Source organism: Ovis canadensis, chromosome 3 (genome assembly GCF_042477335.2).
Source record: "Ovis canadensis isolate MfBH-ARS-UI-01 breed Bighorn chromosome 3, ARS-UI_OviCan_v2, whole genome shotgun sequence".
Taxonomy (NCBI): domain Eukaryota; kingdom Metazoa; phylum Chordata; class Mammalia; order Artiodactyla; family Bovidae; genus Ovis; species Ovis canadensis.
Window position 1 is genome coordinate 228,405,688 of NC_091247.1, and position 27,761 is coordinate 228,433,448.

The window sequence follows — 27,761 nt, forward strand, 5'->3', positions numbered from 1 at the left end:
GTGGGGCTTCCCCTCAAGATGCAAAGGAGAGAGGCAGGCAGAGACACCCCCTGGTCATGCCAGCAACCCCCAACCCACCAGGATAGCCAGGCATGGAGACCCCGGCCAATGCTGAGCCCACAAGGAGGCAGCCCAGGACGCCCGGTGTGCTCCGGTTCAGGTGACAACCCCTCCCCAAACACTGCAGATGAACGGGGGGCAGCATGGTGAGGATACGGGTTGTCACTGGGACTCGGGGGCCACAACCCAGGCTGAAGGCAGGATGAGAAACTTCTGTTTGCAAACAATCGGAAATGGGAACAAAACTCCCTTGGCCCAGACCCTCAGGCCTGGATTGAAATGCAGGTGACAGTGCCCTCCAAGGCCCTGAGGACTCTGCGTGGAGGTTCTGTGGGGGTCAGCATGGATAGGAAGGTTTCCCAGGGGCTCTGCATGGTTGGAGAGGGTCCCTGGGGGCTCTGTGGACTGGGAGACCTTAGGAATAAAGTGGAAACACGAGGCAATGCCAGCCAGCCCCCAAAACAAGAGCAGTGTATAAGCTAGGTGAATGCGTCTCCTCACTGGTTATTCTCTGCGGTGGGCCCTGGGGGTCCCCTACCCGCGCCGGGCTGAGGCCTCACCCATGTTGGCCGTGATGATGACGTAGGGACTAATCATTAAACACAACGCAGGGCTGTCTCTAGGGCAGGAGACGCCAGGCCACCCGAGATCAGGACCTCAGGGGCCGGGAGACCCTGGCGCTCACCTCTTACAGGCTGCGTGCCCTGGGCCCCCTGGGCCTCAGATTCCTTAACTGCAAGGCCGGGAAATAGTGGGCTCCACAGAGGATGAGTGTGGCAAGCAGCGGGCTGACTCAGGTAGACCACCCCGAACGCTGGTGTGCACGCGGCATCATGCTCTTCCCCGTCAGGCCTGCTCCTTTGCCGCGATGCTCCTAACCCTCAGGAGTCCCCTTTCCAGTCATTGAACAGGCCTGAGCTCACATCGGGAAAGTGGGGTCTTGCCCCGAGGACACTGGACACGCTGGCCAGTCACAGCCCCACCTGGACCCTGGGATGTGCGGGGGTCGGGGGCCCCGCGCCTGCCACCCTCCTACCTCGTGGAAGTCAGCATCCCGCGTGGCCGCCAGCTCGAAGCCCTGCTGGCTGCTCTCGTGCAGCAGGACGCGGCCCAGCAGCTGGTAGGCCGTCCGCACGTCGTTGCCGAAGAGCGCGGCCGTGTGCTGCGTGGCGTTGCGCAGCGCCCGGGCCAGCCGCAGGGATCGCTCCCCGTCCATCCACGTCTCGTTCCGGCTCAGCTTCTCGTTCTGAGTCGGGGAGCAAGCGCCACGTCGGCCCTGGGCCCTTCCCAGGATGCAGGGCCTGTCGCTTTCCCGTGGAAACCCCCTTCTCAGGAAAGAACTTTAAGAACCCCCAGACCCCCAGATGGCTGCGGCACACAAAAGGAGGGTGTGTCAGGCTCAAAAGCACCTGGAGAAAGAGCCCAGGTGGACGAGGGACAGGGCAGGGTGTGGGGAGCTGTGGGCGGGGGGCCCAAACCCGGGGGGCCCCGAGTCTGCAGACCCAGACACGGGCCGGGGTCTGGAAAGGGAGGTGGAGACGCCCGCCCAGGGGGCCCAACAGACGTGCAGCCCTGGGCCTCGGCCGGCCTAGGCCCACACGATCCCGGGGGCCTGGACGCCGAGTGCCCTCCCGCGTATCCCCCGGGCACAGCCTACCATGGCTTTGAGGTCCATGAAGGAGACGGTGGTGCAGTTAAAGAGCTCCGGGGGCAGCCAGCCCTTCTCCCCGCTGCAGTGCCGGACCGCGTTTCCTAGGGAGCAGGGAAGGACCCGTTGAGCCTGAAAGCTGAGTTGTGAACCAACCCCTGGCTGGCCCAGGGCCCGTGGGTGCTGCAGCCGAGAAGCCAACACAGCTCTTCTCTCGGTCTGGGGCCATGCCCACATCTGCCCAACATTCACAACCCTACAATTGACCTGGGCTGCTCAGTCGCTATGGGTGGGCAGCTGAGCAAGTCTGTGAAAAGATAAATCGGCTGGGTGGTCTCCGGAGCGCCCACTGTGTCCACTGGATCCCACTCGGGGCTGGCGCTTTCTGCATCATCTCCCTGGACCTTCCAGGCCCCTCGAGGTGTGGGTGCAGACACCACCCACATCTTACCAAGAGACCCCCAGCCCTCCTGCCACTGTGCTCTCCACCTTTTCCGGGTGCTCTTCCCAGGTTTTGCCGTTTAGGAAAGTTCTTATTCCTCTGGCACTTTGGCTAAAGGAACTCTTTCAACACGGAACATCCGGTGAGCTCCGATGCCTTGGCCAGCCCTCCTGGGAGCCCCACACCATTGACCGTCCTGCCCAGAACAGATGCCATGGGCCACACCCCACGGTACTTACCCACGGACCCTTTGGGGCACGGCACCGCGGCTGGCTGCCCGAACTTGGTCTGTGGCCACCATATGCCAGCCTCAAACGCTCTGGGGCATCCATTGTAGATCACTGGGGACAGAGGGGAGGTGCTCAGCCTGGCACACAGGTGTGCGGTGCTCTCCGCACATTCCTCCCAGAAGGGGGCCACCGAGAACCGGACCCCGTGCACCTCCACCACGGGTGTGAGGACTGGGGAGGGGGACACAGGCGCTGACCCACGCCACCTGGAGGGCCAGCCGCAGAAAGCCAAGCAGACACAATTGGGCCCCGAGGCTGTCGGGCGCCCCCCACGCCCCAGGGGAGTGCAGTGCACGTGTGCGCGTGCACACACACCCCTCAGAGGCAGACACACAGTGGCCTGTCCCTGCCGCACGGCCTGAGCAGGTCGAGAGATACAGACCTTCGCAGCCGAGGACGGTGACCTCGGCAAAAGGGTTGTCGCAGCGGTTGCACTGGCGTCCGATGACCCCGGGCTTGCAGCTGCACTGGCCGCTGTCCATGTCGCAGACACGGCTGTGGGAGCCGTGCGGGAAGCAGTCACAGGGCAGGCAGGCGTCCTGCCCTGGGGGCCTGTAGTAATTCTCCTGCGGGAGCCAGAAGCAGAGCCTGGACATCAGTGCCGCAGAGGCCCCGCCCCGGAGCACGTGTCCTGAGTGACAGCAGGGTTCTAGCCCGCCCGGCCGGCCTCACGGCTGCCGTCCACCCACAGTCTCCAGGCCAGCGGCACCTGGGCCCCGCACTGGATGGGGCAGGGGCCCCCTCTCTTATGTCTCAGCAAGTGCTTGCTATGGGCCAGCTTCTGTCCCAAAGAGGATCAGAGACTCAGTGGCGATCTGTGCATAGGGCGCCAGGGTGGCAGACGGAGCTTTGTGTTCTTTTAAATTGTAAGAAATTAGAAGCTGTCTGAACATCTGTCATCGGGCAGGTCAGGGTGATGGTCAAGAACACAGGCTTCAGTTTGGAAAGTCCTGGACGGATGCCCAGCTTGGTAGCTCACGGGCCATAGCACCTTGGCCGGGCCACTTGGCCCCCCGAGGCCCACAGGTCGCCAGCTGGAAACTGGGACAGGTGGTGAGTTGGGCGACTCGCGGCCTGGGGCACAGTGACATAGGCTTCCGTGTTGGACAGGGACAAGGAACTGTCCCCTGGGGGCTCCAACCACATGTCCTTCAGGGCCCAGGGGAGGCACTACACGTGAGCCGCCACCCTGGGAGGGGACACGGATGTCACTGCCGCCGTGCACAGTCCTTTCTGCGTTTGCGATAACTTTTTTATGAAAAAAAAAAAAAAAACCCTAGGCATGTTTTCCCCAAGTACCCTCTTTCCCTCTGCCCTGCTCCCCACCGAGGCTACGACCCCATCTACCACCACGTGGCTTGCGTAGTCCTGCTCTGCTGGGCCCTTGTGATTCTTCAGACCCCCAGCAACACAGAGACGTCAGACAGCGCCAGGGCTGCAGGGAGCACTGTGAGGGCAGGGTCCCTTCCTGGGTCAGCAAGCCCAGCCAGCAGGCCGCGCGACCCTCTGAGCAGCTACTGTTACGGACAGACTTTCCTTTTGGGATTCAAGCTACTGGCAGCTCATGGCGATTATTGACACAATATTCTGAAGATACATGATTGCCATGGGCTGCCGGGGACCAGCGTGAGGAACTCCGCCCATGGCACACGATGTTTCCAGGAGGCCGAGGGGGCCGGGTTTCCATGTGATTTGGGCTGAGAACACAGGCTGCGCATGAGGGCGACAGGTATCCAAGGCGGGGGGAGTGGGCAACGCTTTCCGTATTTATTTGTTTACGTTTTTAAAAAATGTCTCATGTGGGCCATCTTTCAGTCTTTACTGACTTTGTTACAACACTGCTTGTTTTGCGTTTTGGCTTTCTGGCCACGAGGCACGCGGGACCTCGGTTCCCCGACCAGGGACGGAACCCACGCCGTCTGCACTGAAAGGCTGAGTCTTAACCACTGCACTGCCAGGAAAGCCCCTCATATTTTGAATGCGGGTCATTGCTGGGCGGTTTGGTAAAAGACCAGAAAAACGGCCAACTGGGGAGAGCCACGGCTGGCGCTGAAGATGAGCCAAACTCACAGGAGTGCTCAGCTTCCGACGACCCCGGGTGGGGCTGAGCCAGCAGGCCTGGGGTGCTCAGGGTGGACGCCGTGAACACCTGCGCCGCACGCTCTTGCCCGGGCAGGCGCGTGTGCTCGCCCTCCCTCCCCCAGGCCCCCACGTGCAGGCCTCACCTTGCATTGGCACTGCCCGCTGGTCTTGTTGCAGTCGGCGTCGAAGCCTTTGCTGACCGCACAGTGGCAAGGCCCACACACGGGGTTCCCCCACCAGCCTCTGGGGCACGGGAGGTCGATTCTGTTGGGAAATCAGACAGCGGGGGGAAGGTACGCAACTGCCCTTTGTGGCACCAGAGGGATGCTGGCGGCCTGGGGCCCGGCTGGCCTAGATCTGGGCGCCCCCCACCTCTGAGTGGTCTGCTTCCCCCTGCTGCCTCCACTGAGGGCCTCAGCTTTTCATGCACTATGCCCAGCCTTCGGGGGCCTGTGTCTGGAAGGGGTCTACCTACCATACTGCCATTTCAGCGGTTTGCCCACTTTCCCCTTCCTCCCGGAAGACACTGGTGACGCCCTGACCCAGCCTCCCACGAGCACCATGTCAGCAGGTTCACGCTGCCCAGCACCCCCGGCCAGGACGCCTGGCCCACAGGGAGGGTGACAGCCACCCTCATGCCAGGCTGCTCTCCGTGACCCAGCGCCATCCAACACACATGCCCTTCAGGCTCCACAGAATGAAACCCTGCCCTACGTTTACTAACCCGGCTGACGGCTTTCCATCCACCCGCCCACCAGCGTCAACCCCTCCTTCTCACCTGGTCACCTAACCAGCAGCTATTAAGTACTGACTGTGTACGCGCTAGGGGAATACTAACAACCGGGACGGGGTGGGGCTCCAGTCTGGTGTTGACAGACCTGCATGGACAGGGTGGGGACCCCAGCGCCTCGGCATCCTGCCCCTACCCCCTGCCTCCTCAGCCCTGCCCTACGGGCAACGCCAGGCCTCAGGGATGCCACATGGCCTTCCAGCTGGCCTCTGGCTCCCACCAGCTTGAGCCACATTCCACCCGAGGAGCAGGAGGCTCTCTGACACCCAGTCTTGATCCCCTCACGGCTTTTCTGCGGAGCCACCGTGGCCTCCACAAAGGTGAGCTCTGTCCCCAGTTTGCAGGCAGGCCCTCCACTCAGGCCTGGGAGTCTCCCCAGTCCAGAAGCCGCCTGGGACAGCAGGTGCCAGCCCTGGCGGGGACTGACTGACCCTCTGAGCTCCTTAGACAGGCCTCATCCCATCACTGCTCGCTGCCTCTGCCCTCTGCCGTCCCCCCGGAACACCTCCTCGAGGTGGCCCTCCCTTCGGGCTCCCTGACTCCATCGCACCATCACCCGGCGGGCTGGACAGCTCCGCTGTGCATTTGTGGGGTGGAAACGAGCTCAGAAGGGGTTGGTGAGAGATGCCCAGTTGGAGTCTCATTTATTTCACGCCAAATTAAAAAACATGTCCTTGTTATCCAGAACCACATGCTGTGGCTTAGTCGCTTAGTCGTGTCTGACTCTGTGACCCTGTGGACTGCGGCCCGCCAGGCTCCTCTGTCCATGGGATTCTCCAGGCAAGAATACTGGAGTGGGCTGCCATTTCCTCCTCCAGGGGATCTTCCCGATCCAGGGATTGAACCCACATCACCCGTGTCTCCCGCCTTGCAGGCAGATTCATTACCGCTGAGCCACCTGGGGAGGCCTTTAAATGCCGTCACAAAGCTATTGTAAACTCACCAAGCGGTGATGAAGGGGGAATCAGATGGAGGTGATCAAAAGGTACCACGCCTACTTGGGGCTCAGTACCAGAGAGGAGAGGGCAGGTCGGGAGGGGCACCGTGCGGGCCCGCGGGCGGGGGCGGCGCTCACCTGTTCTCGCAGTACTGCCCGTAGCGGCCCGACCCGCACTCACACACGTAGCCGCGCGGGGACTCGGGGCTGTGCACGCAGGCCGCCACGTGCCTGCAGGGGTTCACGTGACATGCGTCCACACACCGCCTCCCGAAGTACCCTGCGGGGACAGGCCAGCGTTACCGCACCCCGGGACCTGCCTCTCACACCGCAGGTCCACGTTCCGCGAGGCGGGGGGTGGGGAGAGACCCTCTGCGTGAGGCTGTGTTCGCAATCTGCGGCCACCCTGAGACCCCTTTTCCAGGCTGCTCTGTGGAGGAAAGCCGCAGAGGCCCTCGGAATCACAGGAAGCACGGACGCTCAGGGGGTCCGACCTAGAAACACGGAGGAGAGGGCCTCCCAGGCTGCCTGGGGGGGTGGGAGACTGGGGGAGCTGATGGCACCAGCCAAGCACCTCGACAGCCAAAGGCGAGCACCCGACACATTATTCTCAAGCGTGCGCACTTCACTGGCGCTCCCTCGTGTCAGTGTGTGACCGGAGGGTACCGCGGGAGTGTCCCTGCCCCCAGGCGAAGAGACAGCACCGGAGCCCCTCCTCGGTTAGGAAGCACAGCTCCGGCACCACACGCCCGCAGGGAGGTGCTGGGGAGCCAGCGCCCGGCTTGGCGTGCCTCGGTGGGTTAAAGCACTGAAGGCGTCGACCCCATGGCCGGGCGGGCGCAGGCAGGGCTGGTAGGTGCCCACCTCTGTCGCAGACGCAGGCGTAGCCGTCCCAGGTGTTGCGGCAGCGGCTGTGGGGAGGGCAGGGGCTGGAGGAGCAGGGGTCTTCCACCTCACAGCCGTCCTTCACCCTGACCTTGAGGGCATCGTTCATGTTCAGCGTGGCGATGTTGGTGGCCGTCTCCCCCATTCTCACTCCCTGCGTTTCAGAAAGGGGGGCGCAGAGTCAGTCCCTCAGGGCTGGAGGAACCCCCAAAAGGGAGCCAGGGGTTGAGAGAACCCCAGATTCTCTTGGGTCCCTTGTTGCAAAAGTGAGGTCAGGACGCAGGCACTGCCGCCCCTCCCTAGGTTTGAACCCCAGGACGGGGTTCAGGCCATCTGGGATGAAGACGGAATAATTCCACGTTCTGATAATTCCATGGTGAGGGTCACGGAGGAAGCAGGAGGCAGAACAGCTGCTGGAGGCAGAGGGCAGGGCGGCTCCTGGGAGAAGCAGGGGGCTGTGCAGAGCGTGTCCGGAGTCAAGGCACCGTGCAAGGCACCGTGAAGCCAGATCACAGAGGCGCAAGAGCGCAGGGGCAGGCGCGAAGGACTGTCGCCTGAAGTGGGAGGCTGGGGGCAGGCGGACCCGAGCGGAGCATCATTATAAACTGCTCCCTCGGGCTGCTGCTAGCGCGCCTGGTCTAGGGGACGGGCGTGGGGCCTGTCCAGGTGAGGACGGGGGCTGCTGCAGGCAGCCAGAGGGAGGCTCTGGACGGGACATGAAGGCAGGGCTGCAGGTGGATGATGGGGTGGCCGGGAGGGCAGTGCAGAGCTCGAGGGGAGGCAGGGAGGAGGAGGGCCGCAAGTGGGAGGTCGGGTGTGTTCAAGCTGGGTGGGCGATTAGACAAGAGAGCTCGCTTTCTGAAAACCAGCAGGACGATCATGACACCAATGGCGGTGCCAGCCGCCCCTGAGCCCGCCATGGAGGCCCAGGGCAGGGGTCGGGGAGGACGCACGGGGTACCTGCATGCAGCCCCGGAAGCCACGGCGCACGGACACCTTGTCTTCAGACACGCCCCCCACGACGAGGCTTCTCATCCGCAGCCCAGGAAGCTGGTTCCCGATCTGCACCGTGTCCTGTGCAAAGAGAGGGGCTGGGCCACCGCCTGCAGACACCCGGCTGGGAAGCACGCGCTGAGAGGCTGTAACCCAGCCACACTGGGCGCTCCCCACGGCCATGGGGGCGTCCCTGCCTCACACAGGGGGCCACGCAGCCATTTCCATGGAGAGCACGGCTGTTCGTGCGTGAGACGAGCCGGGTGCGGGAACCAGCCAGAGGACACGTGTCTGTGTCCCAGCCCGGCCAAGGTGGATGGCTGGGAGGACATGGGCCACCCTCCTACTTCCGTCGTGGGCACCACCAATGAGCCACTGCGTAAGAAAGCTCGATAAACTAGAAAACGTAAAACCCGTCCGTGGTGGCAGGAACCTAAGGAAGTCTCGGCCGGATCCCCAAGCTCAGAACACGGCAGCTGTTCATTCCCAGAGCCAGGTGCGGGAAAAGCCTGGACTCCAAGAGCTCTTAGGAACCACAGGAAGCCCCTCCAGTGTGTGGGGGACCCCTGACATGCCTGCGGTCACCTGGCTCACACCCTGCAGATCCAGCGTTCTCTGAGTCACCTGCCTAGCATGCCACCTGCCCAGCTGGGACAGGTGTGCCTCTCCGGGGGCCCACAACCCCTCCGGCACCTCGGTCACGTACCCCTGCCAGGTCCATCTGTGTATCCCAGAGGCACAGCACAGAACAGCTGTGGCTCAAGCCAGCTTGCTACAAGAAACCGCCGTTGCAGCCACCGCTGGCAGCCACGCTGGGACACACAGCTGGACCGAGTCCAGTTCCTGGTGCCAGGAGCTGGCCATCTAGGCAAGGATGAGGTGCAGGCTCCCGTGACCCAACAGCAGGAGGGACATCGGACCCGAGTTCAGGGGAGCCCAGAAAGCACTTCTCCAAATCCACAAGTACCTGGCACCTGGCGGAGTCCCCCTGCGACCCTGCAGGCCCAAGGGAGGGGTCCGTCCCAAAGAGGGTGCAGAGGCCACTCACCTGGTCCCTGCCATAGTCCAGGGTCATGACCGCCAGGTACTTGATGTCTTTGCCCTCCTTGGCACTCTTCAGTTCTATCAACAGGTGGTGCCACTCCCCGTCGGTCACACGTGACCTGGACAGCTGCATGGACACCACATCCGAGGCGCCGTGGGACACCTCGAACTGGACGTGGTTGTTCAGGATCTGCAGGACGGGAAGAGCTCCACTAGGGATTGAGGCAGTGATGGCAAGAAACAAACCACATCGCTGTCACTTAAGGAACAAAGCCATGCAAGCAGGCTTACCACGGGGCTCCGAGTTAGAGATGAACTTAAAAAAATTAGGCAAAGTCTAATTTGCTGTTGCCTGTCACATGTTCCAGATCACATGCTTTCTTCTACGGTGAAGCGAAGTGAAGTGAAAGTCACTTAGTCGTGCCCAATTCTTTGCAACCATAATTCTCCAGGCCAGAATACTGGAGTGGGTAGCCTTTCCCTTCTCCAGGGGATCTTCCCAACCCAGGGATCGAACCCAGGTCTCCTGCATTGCAGGCGGATTCTTTAGCAACTGGGCTGTGAGGGAAGCCCGAGAATACTGGAGTGGGTAGCCATTCCCTTCTCCAGTGGATCTTCCCAACCCAGGAATCAAACCAGGGTCTCCTGCACTGCAGGCGGATTCTTTACCAGCTGAGCCACCAGGGAAGCCCCTCTTCTATGGTAAGAAGCGTCAAATATTGGCAGAGATCAAATAAGACGAAGCCCACTGGACTTAGGTATCGGGAACAATCACAGGTTCTGGTCACTACTGGGGTCTTGTTTTTGGATGTAAATGTTTCATTTTATGGGACAAGATACAGGCCACCATGTTCAAATATATGTATGAAAAGACAGAAGTCAGCATGGTAACTGGCCTCAGATGTTCATGTTCTAAGAAAATGTAGCTGGGGCAGTGCTGAGATCATAGTTCCCTTTCTCCAGTGAAGGGCTGGGCAGTTTGGACCAGCCCACTTCCTGAGCATGCCCGGGAAAATGAGGCAGAATCTTAGAGCACAGCTGTCCAAGGCACCAGAGTGACCCAAGTCACTGCAAGGGACAGAAGCACAGCCAGGCAGGTGGGGGTCTGGAGAGACGCGCTCGGCCCCCTGCCGCACGGCTGCCGGAGGGCCCTGGGAGGGACCAACGAGGCTGAGAGCTGTGCGGAGCTGTCTCGGCTCATGCGGCTGGGAGGAGAGGAAGTGGAATTCTGAGCCTGCCCGGGGTGAGGGCTGCAACCAGAAGCAAACACGGCAGGTAACGACACCACCATCCTAGTTTCAAACTGCCTTTCGCTTTTCAACACGATGTCCAGCATTCAGTCAAAAATAACCAAGTACGCGAGGAGAGAGGACAGTGTCTTAGGATAGACTCGTGGGAATCCAGGCGAGAGAACCATCAGACACAGACGTGAAAACAGTCATGGGAACCGCAGCGGCTTCAAGGAGACTGACTCAGGGGCCAGCAGATTCGTTTCTGGATGCAATTAGTCCTCGTTTCATGAGATAAGACTCGAGCTACCATGTTTAAATACTGTAAGATTGTAAATCAACTACACTTCCAAAAATACATGTTTGAAATCTAAAAAACAGTGTTGTAACGAACCTAACTTCAAATTAAATACAGAGCATATTTTTAAAAAAAAACCACTATTAGTAGACTGCTTAATAAAAGGAACCTGAAATATGAGGAAACAGAAATGAGTTGAAAGGAGAAAGATAGAAAAAGATACATCACAGAAACACCAACAAAAGCTAGCATAGCGATATTAACAGGAGACAAAGTAGATTCTAAGGCAAAAATAATTATGAAGGATTTTCTTCGTGATAAGAGTCAATATTCCAGAAAGACAGAACAGTCCTAAAATTGTACGCACCTAATAACATGGCCTAATAACATCACCCAGAGCCGGACATTCTAGAGAGTGAAGTCACATGGGCCTTAGGAAGCCCTGCTGCTAATAAAGCTAGTGGCTGTGATGGAATTCCAGCAGAACTACTCAAAACCCTAAAGGATGAGGCCATCAAGGTGCTGCATTCAATGCGTCAGCAAATCTGAAAGACCCTGCAGTGGCCAGAGGACTGGAAAAGATCAGTCCTCACCCCAGGTCCCAAGAAGGGCAGCACTGAACCGGACAATCACACTCCTCTCCCATGCTGTCATGCTAAAGATCCTGCATGCCAGGCTTCAGCCTTATGTGAACCAAGAACTTCCAAGCTGGGTTTAGAAAAGGAAGAGGAACCAGAGCTCAAACTGCCAACATTCACTGGCTAACAGAGAAAGCTAGGGAGTTCCAGAAAAACGTCTACCTCTATTTCCTGGACTGCACCAGAGCCTTTGACTGTGTGGATCACAACTGGAAAGCTCTTAAAGAGATGGGAATACCAGACCATCTCACCTGCCTCCTGAAAAACAACAGTTAGAACCCTGTGTGGAACAACTGACTGGTTCATGATTGAGAAAGGAGCACCACAGGGCCGTCTGCTGCCACCCCGTCTGTTTAACCTCCACGCTGAGCACACCGTGAGCAATGCCGGGCTGGAGGAGTAACAAGCTGGAATCAAGACAGGTGGGAAAAATATCAACAACCTCAGACATGCTGACGATACCACGCTAACGGCAGAAAGTGAAGCGGAACTGAAGAGCCTCTTGATGAGGGTGAAGGAGGAGAGTGAAAGAGCCAGCTTAAGGCTAAATATTGAAAAAACTAAGATCATGGCATCCGGTCCCATTAGTTCATGGCAAACAGAAGGGGAGAAGGTGGAAGTAGTGACGGATTTCCTCTTCTTGTCTCTGAAATCACTGTGAATGGTGACTGCAGCCATGAAATCAGGAGACGGTTGCTTCTTGGCAGGAAAGCAATGGCAAACCTAGACAGTGTGTTGGAAAGCAGAGACGTTACTCTGGGGACAAAGGTCCATAGAGTCAAGGCTAAGGTCTTCTAGCGGTCACACACGGTTGTGGGAGCTGGACCATAAAGAAGGCAGAATGCCAAAGAATTGATGCCTTCGAACCGTGGTGCTGGAGAAGACTCCTGAGAGTCCCTTGGACAGCAAGGAGATCAAACCAGTCAATCTTAAGGGCAATCAACCCTGAATTCTGGTTGGAAGGACTGATGCTGAAGCTGAAACTCCAGTATCTTGGCCATCTGATGCAAACAGCTGACTCACTGAAAAAGTCCCTGATGCTGGGAAAGATTGAGGGCAGAAGGAGAAGAGGGCATCAGGGGATGAGATGGCTGGATGGCATCCCCGAGGCAATGGAAGTAAACCTGGGCAAACTGCGGGGGGATGGTGTGGGACAGGGAGCCTGGCGGGCTGCAGTCCACGAGGTCACAAAGAGCCGGACACGACTGGGCAACTGAACAACGACAACCACAACAACAACACAGCCTTCAGATCTACAAAGCAAGAGTGGACAGGTCCAGAGGGCCTGAGAGATGGGCCACAGTCAAGGCTGGAGACGAACTCACCTCTCCCAGCAACTGAGTAAACACTCCCTAAATCAATAAGGACAGACAAAACGTGAATCGCCACAAACACAAGTCACCTGCTTGACTGGCACAGGACACTACAGAACGCAACCGCGGTGAACGTGTTCTTTTTTTTCAAGTGTAGGTAGAACATCCACAAAAACCACCAAATGCGGGGCTCGAAAGCAAGTCTCAACACATCTCAAAGGTCTGAAGTCACACAGCGAGCGTCCTCTGTCCTGCAGTTACGCTGGGAGTGAAGGGAGTGAAGTCGCTCAGTCGTGTCCGACTCTTTGCAACCCCGTGGACCACCAGGCTCCTCCGTCCACGGGATTCTCCAGGCAAGAATACTGGAGGGGGTTACCATTTCCTTCTCCAGGGGATCTTCCCGACCCAGGGATCGAACGCGGGTATCCAGCACTGGAGGCAGACGCTTTAACCTCTGAGCCACCAGGGAAGCCCGCAGTTACGCTGGGAACAATAACCAAATGGTTGACAGTGCCACCTGTTTGCTAACTGAGAGAGATGCTTACCAATCCCCGATGGGCCAAAGAAGAAATTTTGACGGAAACAGAAAATGTGTTTAGCTGATTATAAAGACAACGCAGCTAATAGCGTACTTCGCTTTTCAGTCTTAACTGAGAGTCAACGGAAGAAGACAGCTTTTCACCTTTTTATATTTCGTTTCCTTTTGCTTCACAGAAGCCCGGAGTCAACTCATTAAACTTGCCCTGCCATCCTGTCTCGCGGTCCTCGCTAACAAAGCCCCGAAGCCAGCAGCTCCACAATGAAATGACGAGCGCCCACAAACAAAAGCAACGTCTGCAGAATGATCCCAGGGTGTCGGGAGCAGCCGCTCGCCCCCTTAGGTCCGTCACCGGATTTAGGAGCGCGTTCAGCAGCAGCCAGGTGGTTCCCACTTGACAATGAAGGTGGATTTAGGGCGCCTAAGAGCAATCAGCCAAATTGATCCGGCTGCAGGACGACTCTGTACCTTGTCTGGGCCGCTGCGGAGGCTGGGAACATCGTGGAGATCGCCCCCGGAGCCCACGGGCTGCGGGAGGCCTGCATTCCACAAACGCCGTGTGGAAACAGCCCAGAATACATCTGTAATCCCCAGCTGACCAGCCTTTGGGAACGGCCCTGGGGCAGCCTTCTGGGTGGCCTCCAGGGTCTGGAAAATACCCCCTGCCGCCCTGAGGTCACCACCTTTGCCACCCAGCCTTCCACAGGGAGGCGCTGGCCACGGTTCCTGGCAGAAACCCTTCACGTTTGAATTAGCTCCTCATACTTTAATTACTCAGACAATACAGGAGTTTGTGGCTTTGGGTGGTGTTCCACTGAAGGCGTACTTTTTTCCAACGGAGACCCCATCGTCAATGACAGCCTGCGAGCGCCCACTCATCACCTGAATCAGCCAATTTAATTTGTTCCAACAGCAAAACCACCACAGAGGGAAACCCCATCCCCAGGCAGAATAGTGCCTGCCGTGTTCCATCCCAGAGCTGGCTTCTGGGGCCGCCTGGTAAACCGATCCAATTCCTGGTTAACAAGGGAAAAACGATGGTGGCTGTAATTACCTGGAAGGTACACCCAGCACCTTCAGTGCGACCTGAACGGGCCTGCGCTGGAGACAGACCCGAGCAGGGGCCGGGGAGGGGCCAGAGAGGGGTGAGAGGCAGGTAGGGGGTGGGGGGCAGGTGGGAAAAGAGAAGGGGGCTCCCCCTGGGCTCCGAGCCTCCAGCCCCCGCCCAGGCAGGGTTGTCAGGCTGACTGATCTGGTGCTGGGCGCTGGGTGGTCACATTCTCCTGGGCCTTCACGGGGAGGACCACTAGTGGCGTGGGCAGAGAGGTGACCGGGCGCCCCTCGAGGGCAGTGGGAAGGCCGGGCTTCAGGGCAGACGGCCCGAGCCTCTGGTTGCCTGACGCGGGTGCACAGCTGTCCCGCAGGCGCCCAGGGTGGGACGGGGCTCCCGCTCACCTGGAGATGGAGCCGGGAGGACACGCCCGCCGTGGCCTCCATCAGCACGCCGTCCTCCTTCCTGGTCCGGAACATGAGCCCCAGGTACCAGGGCACGGAGATGGTGATGTCCAGGTCGCTCCAGAACACGATGCTCTCCCCGCTGAAGCGCTGGGGGTGGGGCATGACTGTGGACACAGACACCGCTCCCTGCATCAGACGGCCCCTGAGAGTCCATTTCAGCAGCAGAGGGCGGGACAGGCCCCCAGGGAGGGGGAGGGGAGAAACCCTAGGCCTTTCTTATTTTAATACAGAACTATCTCAGACTTCTACTTTAGAGCACTCGCCCTCTGAGTCCAGGAGCCCTGGGCCCTGCAGAAACCTCCTCTCACCCCTCAGGACACAGGCCACCCTCCTGGAGAGTGAGGCTCGGGCCTGGGCGTTCTCAAGCAGGGCCTGTGTATGGGAAGGGGCTTGCAGGCAGAGTGGTACAGCCCAGGACCCTTGGGCTCAGTGGGGGGCCCTGTGAGCCTAGTCTATCTGCCCCCCACCCCGACACACACCTGCCGGGTGGGGAACCCAGGGCAGGGACAGGGGCCATAGGGAGGGCGGTCTCCTGGTGGGACCGTGGGAGCCTGCAGTGAACCCCGCACACGTGTTCCCGCACACACACCTCAACCCTCAGCCTGACCCCACCCCCAACCCCGCCGTCAGCTGGCGTCTGGGGTGGATTTCCAACCCCGAGGCACACGGGCCACTGTTTCTCTCCTCCTGGTCATGGGCACAGAGGTGGGAAGGCTGCCGGCCAGCTGAGCGTTCCCAGATGGTTTGGGGGGGACCAGGGAGGTGGCAATGGGGGGGACCATCAGCGTCCTCCAAACGGTGACACTTAGGAAAACTGTGGGCGCCAGACAGACCGGTGGGCGGGGTGATGCTGAGCCAACCCAGCTTCATCACTCTGCCTGCAGACTCCTGCGTATCACAGGCTTCAGGGTCCCTCCCAGAATCTCACCCCGGGTCCCCAGGTGGGCCCACAGCCATCCCCACGAGGTGTTGGGCGGCACGGGGCACGCCAGGCGGGGGCCGCCTCTGGGGGCCACTGAGCCCGTGAGCACAGCATCTGTTTCCTGTTCTCAGGAACCCAGGCCCCAGCGGCTGTTTGCTCTGGCACAGTCGGAGCCAGGCTCCCGGCCTCCATAACAGGAACTCCGAGGGCACGGGCGGCCCGATGGCGCTGCGTCCCCCAGGGGCCTCTGTCCCTCCCCGCGCCCCGAGCTTCCTGCACGTGGCGTTCAGCTGGGGCTGGACCTAAGGTGGCCACGGGGCTCGCACGGGCCATGCCCACCTGCTACGCGGAAAACAGACCTTTGGGGCCTTGAAGGGTGTCCGCTGGTTTGTGACACAAAACAGGGGGCCCTGACCAGTGACTGCGTCCCGGACAAGGACTGCGGTCGTAACACGACACCTCGGCTCCCACTCACGCGTCTCAGCTCCATCGCTGCGGCCCTGGGCAGGGCGGACCGCCCGGCACAGGTGGGCTGCCCGCTAGCTCCACCCTCTCGCCCGCACTGTGAACTTTGCTCCCCTTGAGAACCTCCTATCACGGGGCCCACTCACTTTTGCTCATCACCTCATTGAGGGAATCTCAGGGAAGCCGTGGTCCCCACGCCCACAAACAGCCACAGGAGAACCCCGAGCCCATCCCTCGGGGCGTGCAGGCTGGGGTGAGGAGCGTCTGCCTTCTATGGAGAGGCTGTGGGTTGGGGGCCAGAGGGCGGCCACAGGCAGGACTTCCCCAGCCCATCAACTCGCTAACGGGCTCCGGGCAACTCCAAACCTGGCGTGCTGCAGTCTGTGGGGTTGCAAAGAGTTGCATGTAATTGAGCGACTGAACAACATCTCCACAGCAGACCCAGGGAGAGGGTCCAAGCTGGGCTGGCCTCTGTCTGCCCCTTCAGGCCTACCTTAACTGTAAGGAGCACCGGGGGCTTTTAAATCACGACTCTTATTTAACACCATGTTGCTTCAAAATGAATGAATCATATAAAACCTGCCAGTTTCTACCGCAGCAGGGGTGGGGTCGGGGGGCAGGCCCAGGCTTTGATGCCCACAGTGTGTGCGGTCCGGCAGGGAGGCGGCCAGCTGGCGGAGCCCTGGGGTAGTGAGAAGGGGCGTGGGGGCGCGGGGCCCAGGGAGCTGCCCCTGGCAGCTCAGGGTGCCTGTGAGGAGACACACAGCCTCCAGGAGGCTCACCCAGGCCCCGCCCACTCCTCTGGCCCCCATGGACTCCCCACGCCACGCTGGTCCGGCTCACGCAAAGGGCTGGGTCCTGCAGACCCGTCCTGGGTGCCCAGCCTCTGCTCCGACATCACGCACCATGGTGCCCCCAGCCCAGGCCCTGGCCTGCGCCCCCCCACCCGGCTCCCCACCAGGACCCAGGCCTGGGGACACACGTGCCACGGGAGGCTGGGGCTCCCGGCACCCACCGCGCCAGCTCTCACCTTGCTCGCAGTTCTTGCCGCCGAAGCGGAGCGGGCACTCGCAAAGGTACGTGTTCCAGCCGCTGACACAGGTGCCCCCGTTCTGGCACCAGGTCCCATCGCAGAAGTTCCGCTGAGCAGCGCAGCCTGGAGGCGGAGCGCAGTGCGTGGGCTCAGAGCGGGACGTGGAGGAAAGAACCACTAGAGGGTGGGGGTGGGGCTCTACTCATGTCTCCCAGCACCAACCCGTGCGGCAGGGAGACGCGCCCTGTGGGGACAGTTGGAGAGGCGGCGGGCAGACCTGGGCCCCCCTGGGCCATCGGGACCTGAGACCCGAGACACCGTGGAACGTCCATGTCTGGAGGCCCGGGGCTTCGGGCCCAGCCCGCCAGCCAGCTGGGCCACCTGGGGACCTGGGATCATGCGTTCGGGTCGGCGGCAGGCCCGCCACAGAGGTGGGACCCCAGGCCCGCGGGCGGCTGGGCCCAGGAGCTCGGTCCCCCAGGAGGTGGAGGAAGCCCTCCTCGCCCGGCCACGGCGGCCCCATGACGCCCCCACCGCACCTGCCCTGGTGCCGTTGTTGGCGATGAAGCTGGCCATGTCCACGTGCCTGCCATCAATGGACAGGTTTCGCATGCAGCCCACGAACTGCCGGTTCCGCACCGGGAAGTCCTCGGGCAGGTTGGGGACGCCCCCCAGGAGCAGCGGCCCGGTCAGGTCCAGGGACCTGTGGAGGAAACGTCAACCGCTGAGACGGTGGGCTGACGAGGGGGGCCCTGGTGTCACCGTGGCCTCAGCCGCGGGCTCACTCGTCACCCTGAGCAGCAGTAAATCCAGCAGGTGGGCAGGCCAAGGAAGCAGGCGGCCAAGAGGCCAGAACACACGCGGCAGATCCTGCTTCCGGGCCGCCCCCGGCTCTCAGGAGCTCGGTGCCTCAGTTTCCCCCTCATGTCAGGTCCTGACAAACGGTAGGTTTCGGGTGGCCGCCCCGAGTCCTGCCCGCTGGCCTGGCCTGTCCACACCGCAACAGGACACGCAGAGCCGAACAGTGGTGCCACCTGCCTCTGGTCCCTAACAACCTTGAGCGGAGGTCACGGCAAACGCGAACCCTGGCTCTGCAGGCGCACACCCGTCCCATCACTGAGCTGGGAGCGCACCCCCTGCACCACAGCTGGGGGCGGGGACCTGATGAAACAGGCATGTTTCATACCGGATGCCCCAGCAGACCAGGCTCAACTAACCGTGGGGTTCAAAGAGCTTAGTGAATATCCCACCCAAGCAATCCGAGTAGAGTCCAGCATGGACCCTTCTTGCCCTGGGACTGGAAACTTCCACGCCAGCATGTCTCTGCCCAGGGTTACGATGGGCCCTGGGGACCCTGGCATCCACATGGTGAACAGTCACTTGGATCCAACAGAGGGCTCACTGACCCAGCCCTGAATCGCAGGGACCAGCGCTTTCTGGAACAAAGCCAGGGCTTCCGTGGAGACAGGGCTGGCAAGGGCTTCTGGGCTAGGCACGCCAGCCATCAACAACCCTGGGCATGGCCTGGCCACCGCTTGGGCAGATGAGTGTAAGGGGACCTGTTCGGGGAGGCTTTGACAAATCGAGGGATGAGGGAGGAAACGCGACTTCACCCCAGATCGGGACTGCCAGGCCTCCAGGCCCAGAGTGCCCCGCGCTGCAGCCCGCCCTGCACGACCCCTCTGGTGCAGCGGTCACGGACGGGCTGCACTGCAGGGCCCGCCCCCGGGACACTCACTTCTTGGAGCCACTCTGAGTGCCCTGGGCAGCACAGCTGTAGTTCCCGACGAAGCTGCCGAAGCGCACGGCCACGGCCGTGTCACAGTCGTCCACGGTCACCACGGCCACCTTCTCTCCGGACGGCCCGTGGGGCAGGCCCAGGCGGCCGATGTTGGGCTGGGGGACGAGAAAGCCGTCAGCGTGACCTCCCGCCAGTGGCCCCCGCCAGTTCCCCAGCCACGGCACCCGCCTCCCAACCAGCCTGGTCTTAAATTAGTCTCCAAACCAGCTGTCATGGGTGAACGGGAAGCCCCCAAACTTATGTCCCTCCCAGAACCCCAGAATGTGGCCTTGTTTGGAAACTGGCATCTGGCAGACGTAACTGGTTGGGCTGAGGGCATGCTGCAGCAGGACGGACCCTCACCCAGGTGACTGGTGTCCTTACAAGGAAGACACACACACAGCCACCAGGGAGACGCCATGTGGCGATGGAGGCAGAGGCGGGTGACGCTGCCACAGCAAGGGAGCCAGTACTCCAGACCCTGACGGAGACAAAAAGGACCGCCCGTGCCCTGCAGCCCTTGGGGAGGCCCTGCGCACAGCTGGCCCCAGACACCGGTCTCCAGGACCGGGGAGAAGGCCGGTCTGCTGTCAGCCCCCTAGTTTGTGTTTCGTTCCCGCAGCCGATACCAGAGCCCCGGGGCCCCTCCTTCTGAATATCCGTGTGAGTCTACGCTGTGGCCGGACCGTGTCCACGCACCTCCTGCCTGGTTCCTGGGGTGCAGGTTGCATAGTCAGCGCTCCCCCACCTGGCGGGGTACCCCTCATCTGGGCCAGGAAGATGGCAACTCCAGGTGCTCACCCCTCGAGGGCTCATGCCCTTCCTGGCCCAGGGATGACCCTCCAGCCCCTTTTGCTGGCCCGAGGTCAGCCACCCTCTGTGTCCCAGATCAGCAGCTCCCTGCCTTCCCTGGCGTCCCCATGGTTCTCACACACTCAGTCTCCCTGCCCAGGGCTGCTTAGGAGCATCCCCTAGGACCGGTGACGCAGGGGGCAGCCTGCCCACTTCTGGAAGGAGCAGGTTCCCCAATCGGGGAGGCTGGGGTTCACATCCAAGGACTGACTCCCTCTCCCTGGGCAGTCCGCTCATCCTGGGCGTTCCTCACCAGTCCCCGGCCGGCCGGCCCTCGAGGACACCCAGCACACCCACCCAGACGGCCCTCAGACTCCTAGTGGGAGACACAGCACCATTCACGCCACCCACGCCATACAGCACGGGGCACTGTTCCGGAAATGCAGAGGGCCGGCTCGGGCTGGGCCAGACGCCTGAGCCCCTTCCCCATCTGCACAGCCTGGACAAGCGCTGCCTCCTGAGGGGGCGTGTGGGCTAACCCAGAGGGCCACCACGCTTCACCATCTGCACGCAACACGCACCCCGACCCAGAACATTTGCTCCCAGTCCCCGCAGGGACCATCCATCAGCCCCAAGAGCAAGGGCTCAGGGCCTCCACGTGATAGGTCTGGGGTCCGGTCGAGTTAATAATGATGAAATACAATGCTTCTTTATAACATTGGAAATGGGGAGTTGTAAAAACATAGAGAATTTAATTAAATCATCTTCAATGTCTTTTAATGGGGAAATAACAACTACACAGTTCATTCCAAACCTTCGGTTTTTCTTTTTCCAAACCTTCAGTCTGTAAATAGGACAAAAAAAGTCTCCTTTGATTGAGAATGCTAGGCCGAAAGGCAGGACGTGGAGTTTTTGGTAACAGGAGCTCAGCCAGGCAGCCACGCTGTGTGACTCCAGGAGGCCTCATTCACCCTGGCGTTACCCTCTGGAATTGTGCAGTGTACAGCCTACACCACGGTATGTGGCAACCCCAGCCAAACTGCCCACTTCCTCCCTGGCCGACCATCTGACCTGGACAAGGCCGTCACTACACCTCAGTTTCTCTGTCTACAAGACGAAGGTTTAATGTTAGAATACCCATCCTCTCTGTGCGACAGGGGCTTTCGGGAGACATCACCATAAGACGCTGGAGTCTCCCTCGAACGCTTCTCAGGTCAAGCCAGAGGAAGACTCACCCTGCCCCCTGATGTCCCAGCTCACGCATAATCCTCTCCAGTTTCTTTTGCGTCAGTTGATGAGATCACAAGGTCGGCTAAGCTATTCCCTTAAAGATTTCACCTTTGGTTAAGCCACAGTTAGATAAGCATAAAAAATAACCTGTTTTCTCTCTCTGTAATAGCAGCCCCCTTTAGAGAACACGTCCAGGTGCCTATTACGAGATGCTTAAATATTAGGTGCGATCCTGGGGAAAGAACCGTCCTCCAGCTGTGCAAGCCCCGTATTATCTTGACAACTTGCAATTTACATTTTTGGGGATGGGTGTGAGCCTTCCAGAGGAAGGCCATAAACAGCATTTATCCTTGGGAGGCGCTAATGAAACGAAGCTGCTGTTTACACAACTGCGGTTGTTGTAAACTGCTGCTGACAATCAACAGCTCAGAGCCACGGGCTTCAAACGGAAACGATGAGGAAAACGGAAAGACGGAAAAAAAAAAAATCAGCATTTGTATTTACAGCAGCACTTACGGACGTGAGAAAGGTTTCACTGGTAAGACAGATTTCAGAGTCTGGCGTTACTTCACTGAAGCAGCAAGGGGGGAAACAAACACGGATCGGCATCTGCTTCTTGATTCCTGCTCCCAGATCCACCAGCCCCTGGGCCCAAAGAGACGGCCCTTCGGAGCACAGAACTGAGCACCCTCAGGGTAAGACCTGCGAGTACCAGCAGGAGAGACACACAGGGAGGTTTCGGGGAGGGGCCACGACATCCCAGGGCCAGCGTCCGACTCCGCGGCGCGGCGTGCTACTCCTGATCCAGCAGAACGCTGGGCCGGCCAGCCTCACGCCCAGGCCAACTATCCACGTGTGGTCAGGATCGCCAGGAGAACAGGAAGGGAGCTGGGGGAAGGCTGTGGGTAACAGGAACCAAAGCTGCAGGGACTTAGGGCACATGGACAGGGTCCTCAAAGAGTGCAACACAGCTACCCCATGACCGGGGTTCCCTGAAGGCTCGGTGGCAAAGAACCCGCCGCAAGGCATGAGATGCAGGAGATGCGGGCTTGATCCCTGCGTTGGGAAGATGCCCTGGAGGAGGGCGTGGCAACCCACTCCAGTATTCTTGCGTGGAGAATCCCATGGACAGAGGAGCCTGGCGGGCTGCAGTCTGTGGGTTTGCAGAGTCAGGCACGACTGAGTACTGAGCATGAGCCCCACGTGACCCAGGAAACCACTGCTAGGAACAAACCCCAGAGAACCGAACACAGGGACTCAAACAAACACTTGTTCCCAAAAGGTCTCAGTAGCACTATTCACAACAGCTAAAAGGCAGAACAACCCCAAAGTCCATCAGCAAATGAATGGATACACAGAATGTGGTATATCCATTCAACGGACTATTATTCAGCCGCTAAAAATGAACGAAGAACTGTTACAGGCGACCACGTGGGTGAGCCTCCAAGACACCACGCCACATGAGAGAAGCCCGGCACAGAGGCCTTCTGTGCCACGCAACACACATCACGCGCTGTGTGACCCAATTTACATGATGTGTCCAGGATAGAGACACGGAAAGCAGAGGAGTGATTTCAGGGGCTGGCGTGCCGGTGGGGTTGGATGGACGCCCACCATTCACCTTCCCCGTTTTTTCCATCTGTCAAATGAGGATAAACTGTATCCCAAAGCCTTCCTAGAGAGACTCACAAGCAATTACAGGCAGAAAGAGCAGGGAACGTTCTCCATCGGGCTTGGGAAGCGTGCGTGTTGACACAGTCAGCCTGACTTGGGGGTTTGGGAGGAACGAAGGCCCCAGCGAGGGTGTCTGATCTGGGCTCAGCTCATCCGTCTTGGTCGAGGGAAGACAAAGCGTGGCTGGGTGGCTGGCGGAGGGGGGAGGAATCAGGGCAATCGAGAGGTGGCGACGGCGCCCAGCTCGGGCGCACACGGCCGCCCACGCGCTGGCAGGAGGGGCTGTGACGCGAGCGGTCCACCCGAGCGTCCAGGGCGAGACTGGGGCTGGGGAGGAGAGGGCAGGGGAGGCTCTGTGGGCGTGGAGGGGAGGAGCAAAGAACAGACAGCAAGGCGAAAGGAGCTGCCCCTTCACATCTTTAAGAAGAGTTTTTCAAGTTTGTGCAAGAGAAAAAGACGTCCAGGAATAAAGGGGCCATTGGCAGTACGAGTCACCTTACTTCTCAAGTGAGAGGGGCTCCGGGCACAGGACAGGTAAAGGCCCGAGTCCCTGACTGTCCCTCCTGGGGCCTGGCCCCAGGGGGCAGCTATTCCGGCCGGGGATCCCTGCCCCTTCTCACCCCTAGCCCTGCCCCACAGCGGCCTGGCGTGGACACCCAGGGGCCAAGGGGAGCCAGCATACGATCTGAGAGCTGGAGGCCCAGGCCGGCAGGGCCTGCAGGAGGGGCGGGCTTGTGCACAGGGTGCCCTGAGCAGAGCCCACCACAGGCAGGCGGGATCGGGGCCAGCAAGGACAGGCCCACCGTGCCCACCCCTGAGAAGAGTTCCGAAGGACGCCGTGCGCGCCGGGGGGACCAAGACAACCAGCTTCGCAAATCTGTGCGCATCCGGGTTCCTGGCTCCCAGCGAACCCGCCCCAAGTCATCACTTGGGGTCTGCCCCTTTTTATTTCCCTTCAGCTATTTCTTCTCCCTGGGCAGCAACCCCCCTCCCTGGGCTTTTCCATTCAGGGGTCCCGGAGCTGCCCGTGGGGATTGTTTGTGACACAATAGGGCTTGGTCCCTATGAAGCGCTCATATTTCTACAGCCTTTTAACCTGCTGCAGACAATTCCTCACCGGGGAGGTGGATGGGGGTTCAATTTCAAATGCTGGTTGCAAGGGAAGAGGCGTGGGGTGGGGACTCGAAACCAGATACCAGGAGGGGCAAGTCTTGGGAACGAAATAGATTCACGCTCTGTGTCAGAAATGATTAACTGACGTTCATATCAAAGAATTCACAGACGGCTGGGCCTAAGGAATGTCACAAAGGGTGAAAATGCAGCCTGGAACGTATACGTGTGAGGCTCAGACCCGACGACTGGGCCAGCTGAACAAAGCCGGACGATGGCACACCGAGAAATATGGGCGAGCCCCCAACCCTGGTCCAGGCACAAAGGTGAGGAGGCCCCCCTCCAAAACAGGCATGGTGTTTTTCTCTGATGCTAACTGGTGGACGAGAGGAGAAAACATCCAGGCACACGCACTTCCAGGATCCAAACCAAACACCCAGGGAGCCTCCCAGCAGGACTTTGCTGGAACTCCAACAGCAGATCAAGGTGCTGCGTCCCTGGGGGCCCAGGTTGGGTCTGGGGGCGCCCCACGTGCAGACAGTCGCTGGATGCTCTGGTAGCGACTCTGACACTCAGCTTCCCCACCTGTAACACACAAGTGGGAATGCCCTCCTGCCCCCTAGGCAGGCTGCAGCCTCTCCCAGGCCCCGAGCACGGACCAGGCCTCCACACGGGGGCTCTGGGCTCCGCGATGGGGAGCTAGGTCCACGTTTCTGATGGGAAGCAATTCGGCCCAACGCCACCCAGGCAGGAGCAGAGAAGGAAGGGGGAACGCGAGTTCGTGGATGCAGACTGTTAAATACGGAGTAGACGTACAACATCCACGTTCACCACGGAAGGATGCTCAATGTTCCGGGGTAAAGGCACAGTGGAAAAGAATGTCTATCAACCCCTTCTCTGGGCAGCAGAAATTAAACCCAACACTGTAAATCAACTATACTTCAATAGAATGTAGGAAAATAAGTCATTCCGCCTTCTTCAGTGGAGAAGGAAATGGCAGCCCACTCCAGTATTCTTGCCTGGGAAATCCCATAAGCAGAGGAGTCTGGTGGCCTACAGTCCATGTGGTCGCAAGAGTCGGACACAACTTAGTGACTAAACAACAACAATCTTCTTCAGTGAAATCACCAGGAGGAGCTCAGAGCTCCGCCAGATTAAGCCGTAAACGACAGAGGATGAGGTGGTTGGATGGCATCACCCACTCAATGGGCACGGGTTTGGGTGGACTCAGAGGCCTGGTGTGCTGCGGTTCATGGGGTTGCAGAGTCGGACGCGACTGAACTGAAGCAGTAAACATATTTACTTCTTGAATTTAACATTAAGGCCTAAGCCCAGGCCTTCTTGACCCTCTTCCTCCGAGACACGGGACACCTGCAGCCTAGGATGGGCACAGCACCCCCCCGGGAGTGGGCAGCACACTGCTGCATGGGAGCCTGACGGGGCCACCAGGCAGGGCGCACAGCTGGCCGAAAGCAGCACCTACTCCTGTCTGCTTTGCCTGCTGGGGACCTGGGGCAGGGGACGCACTGCCCAGCTGGGCAGCATCTCCTGGAGAGAGGCTAAGTCCAGTGCCATTCGGAAGAGAGGCCCCGGGCCCCCTGCCGAGTCCCTGGTACTGGGCAGGCTGCCACACCAGCACAGTCAGGGCCCAAGGCTGCCAGGGGCCAGGGGACAGCAATGTCCACAGCCTCCAATGAGCATCACCTCCAAAAGGCCAAGAGGTCACATCCTTACCCCACGTAGCAAAGTCCCCTGACTCCCACTGTCCACCCCAGACCCTTGAGCCAGGTTCAGCCATAAAACCGAGGTGAAAACAGGGCCCCCGGGTGGGATTAAATGCACAGGGACGTGTGTGAAGGGAACATTCCAGGGAGTTTGCTGCTGCCGTGCTGTTGCTAAGAAAGGCGGGAAGAAAGCCAAAAACACACAAGCGGCTGCTCTCCCTGTATTTTCGCTACACTATTTTCCTGCATTAACAATATATAGCTTCTTTTTTTAACACCTTTAAAGAAAAAGCAAGAGTTGCCTAGCAGTCCAGTGGTTAGGACTTGGGAGTTTCACTCCCATGGCCCCAGGTTCAGTCTCTTGTTGGGAAACTAAGATCCTGCAAGCGGCAACCACACGGCAAAAACCCACACACCAAACTAGGAGCAGTCAGCAGCCTGGACCTCAGTGCACCTTCATGGCAGCCCCCGGTCCTTCTCTAGGGCGCAGAGCATCGCTCGGCTCTGAGTCCCTCACGTGCCCAGCTGTCCAGCAGAGTACTGGGCTGTGAGAACGGACCCTTTTTATTTGGGGAGCATTAAAAAGAGAAGATTTTTCACAAGGGTCAGAACCAACTGGTCACCTTAACACGAACCACAGCAGAGCTGTCCGTTTCTCAGGCAATGCGGTGACCCGACTCCTGAGGACTGTGGCCACAGGTCAAAGGAGGTGCTTTTGTGATGGTTGCTCAGACGTGGGAAAACCCAGGGCTGGGAGGCAGAGGTCCACTGAGCGTGGCCTGTGTGCTCGGCACTGTGTATGAAGAAGCATCTCCTACTGGCCCCAGCGATCTCCGTGGGGACGCCTTTTTTTCTGGAAAAGATCCTCCCCAGGTGTAGCCTCTCACCAGACAAGCTCGGGGGCCGGTGAGCGGGGGCCAGGAGCATTGGGGCTGCTGTTGCTGAAGGGCCGGGTCCCTTATCCGTATCTGCCTGGCCGGGCAGGCTCTCTGAGTTTTCTGGGAACCCGGGAGTTCACGTAGCTTTGCTCCAAGGGGGATCTCTTCTCCAGTGACAGATGGAGGGCTCAAGGTCAGGGTTCTTTCCATTTACACAGCGCCTTCTTGGAAAGTTGGGGGAACGTGTTCCTTCTTTTAGGGGCTCTGTGGACCAGAAGCTGCTCAACACGAAGGGGAGGCCCCTGCAGCGCCCCACGAGAAGTGCACGCCCTGCACCCCTGGGGTCTATGACTCTGACGCCCGCTGCTCCCAGCTGGACCAGAGCCAGGGAGGGGGCCCTTCGAACAGTCCAGGAGAGAAAAGAAGGCGGCATCAGCAATGACACGTCTCTGGACTGCCAAGGTTTGCAGGCTACGGGTCATTTCGGAAAACCTTCTCGGACAAAGAGAGAAAGGCTTTCAAGAAGCATCCACACTCACACTCATGCGCACACACACACACACTCTTGCAAAGCCCCCTTCTGCTCCTGCTGGGACCCCAATAGGATCCTCTCTGTCCCCAGAGTGTGTACGGCCACAAAGAGAGCCCAGGACCCTCAGCTTCTCCCTACAGACCCCCAGCATCTCCCAGTTGCCTCCACCCTCCTCCGGATCGGCCTCCCCGCCCCCACGTCGGGTGTGCAGGCCTCTGTGGTGCCATGCAGGGGTGGGGACAGGGCTAGGTCAGTGGGGAGAAGGCAGGGGTGAGGCCTGAAAGGGCTGGGATGGTGGGAGAGGTGGAAGGCAGAGCAGGAGGGTGCCGGCAGGTGGGCTCTGTCCAGCCCCAACCCTGTGCCTCTGGGTCCTCCTCTAAGGCTGGGCGAGAGGCCCTCGGCAGTGACAGGCTGGTCCTATAGAGGGCAGGGGGCAGGGGTGAAGAAAGGGGGGCAGCCTGGGAGGGCAGGGGGCTAGGGGCAGGCAGTGTTTCATTGCAGAGCGTTGGGGGGCGGTGACGGGGGGCTGAGCTGGGCGTGCTGGGTGGGACAGGGCGGCCTGTGGAGGCCCGAGGCCACCAGACAGGGAGCCGCCTGGAGCTCCAGGCTGTGGGCAACTTTCCATGACAGGCAGGGGTCGGGGGCCCGGGTGGGGCTGAGTGATTTTGTTTCCACGGCAGGTGACTCTGCCCTCTGACGGGGCGTGTTTGGAAAGGAAGCAGGCGGGCACCCTGCCCGCTTAGGCACTAGGCTCCCACTGCAGTCACGGGAACATCGATGTCAGACACAGATCGGCTACCCACGGGTCCAGACACAGCAGGGACCACTCCTGTCCCCAGAAACTGGCCGAGGGACACAGGAAACCCAGCCGGAGAGAAACAAAACGATTCACAGTCCAGAGCGCGGACCTGGACTG

The 27,761-nt window shown here is 59.8% G+C and overlaps 1 protein-coding gene across 2 annotated transcripts in view; it reads right to left on the minus strand.

Moving 5' to 3' along the window:
• The window catches only part of CELSR1 (cadherin EGF LAG seven-pass G-type receptor 1), a 147,146-nt gene that overhangs the window by 27,754 nt on the left and 91,631 nt on the right, over positions 1–27,761 (minus strand). For both annotated transcript variants that reach the window (XM_069586187.1, XM_069586186.1), the window contains exons 6-18: positions 18,864–19,021; positions 17,665–17,828; positions 17,123–17,248; positions 14,643–14,809; positions 9,176–9,361; positions 8,095–8,208; positions 7,114–7,288; positions 6,388–6,529; positions 4,666–4,786; positions 2,823–3,006; positions 2,390–2,491; positions 1,718–1,812; positions 1,097–1,306 (exon numbers count right to left, since the gene is read on the minus strand). In XM_069586187.1, the coding sequence (XP_069442288.1) occupies positions 1,097–1,306; positions 1,718–1,812; positions 2,390–2,491; positions 2,823–3,006; positions 4,666–4,786; positions 6,388–6,529; positions 7,114–7,288; positions 8,095–8,208; positions 9,176–9,361; positions 14,643–14,809; positions 17,123–17,248; positions 17,665–17,828; positions 18,864–19,021 (1,944 nt within the window). The remainder of the gene's footprint in view (positions 1–1,096; positions 1,307–1,717; positions 1,813–2,389; positions 2,492–2,822; positions 3,007–4,665; positions 4,787–6,387; positions 6,530–7,113; positions 7,289–8,094; positions 8,209–9,175; positions 9,362–14,642; positions 14,810–17,122; positions 17,249–17,664; positions 17,829–18,863; positions 19,022–27,761) is intronic.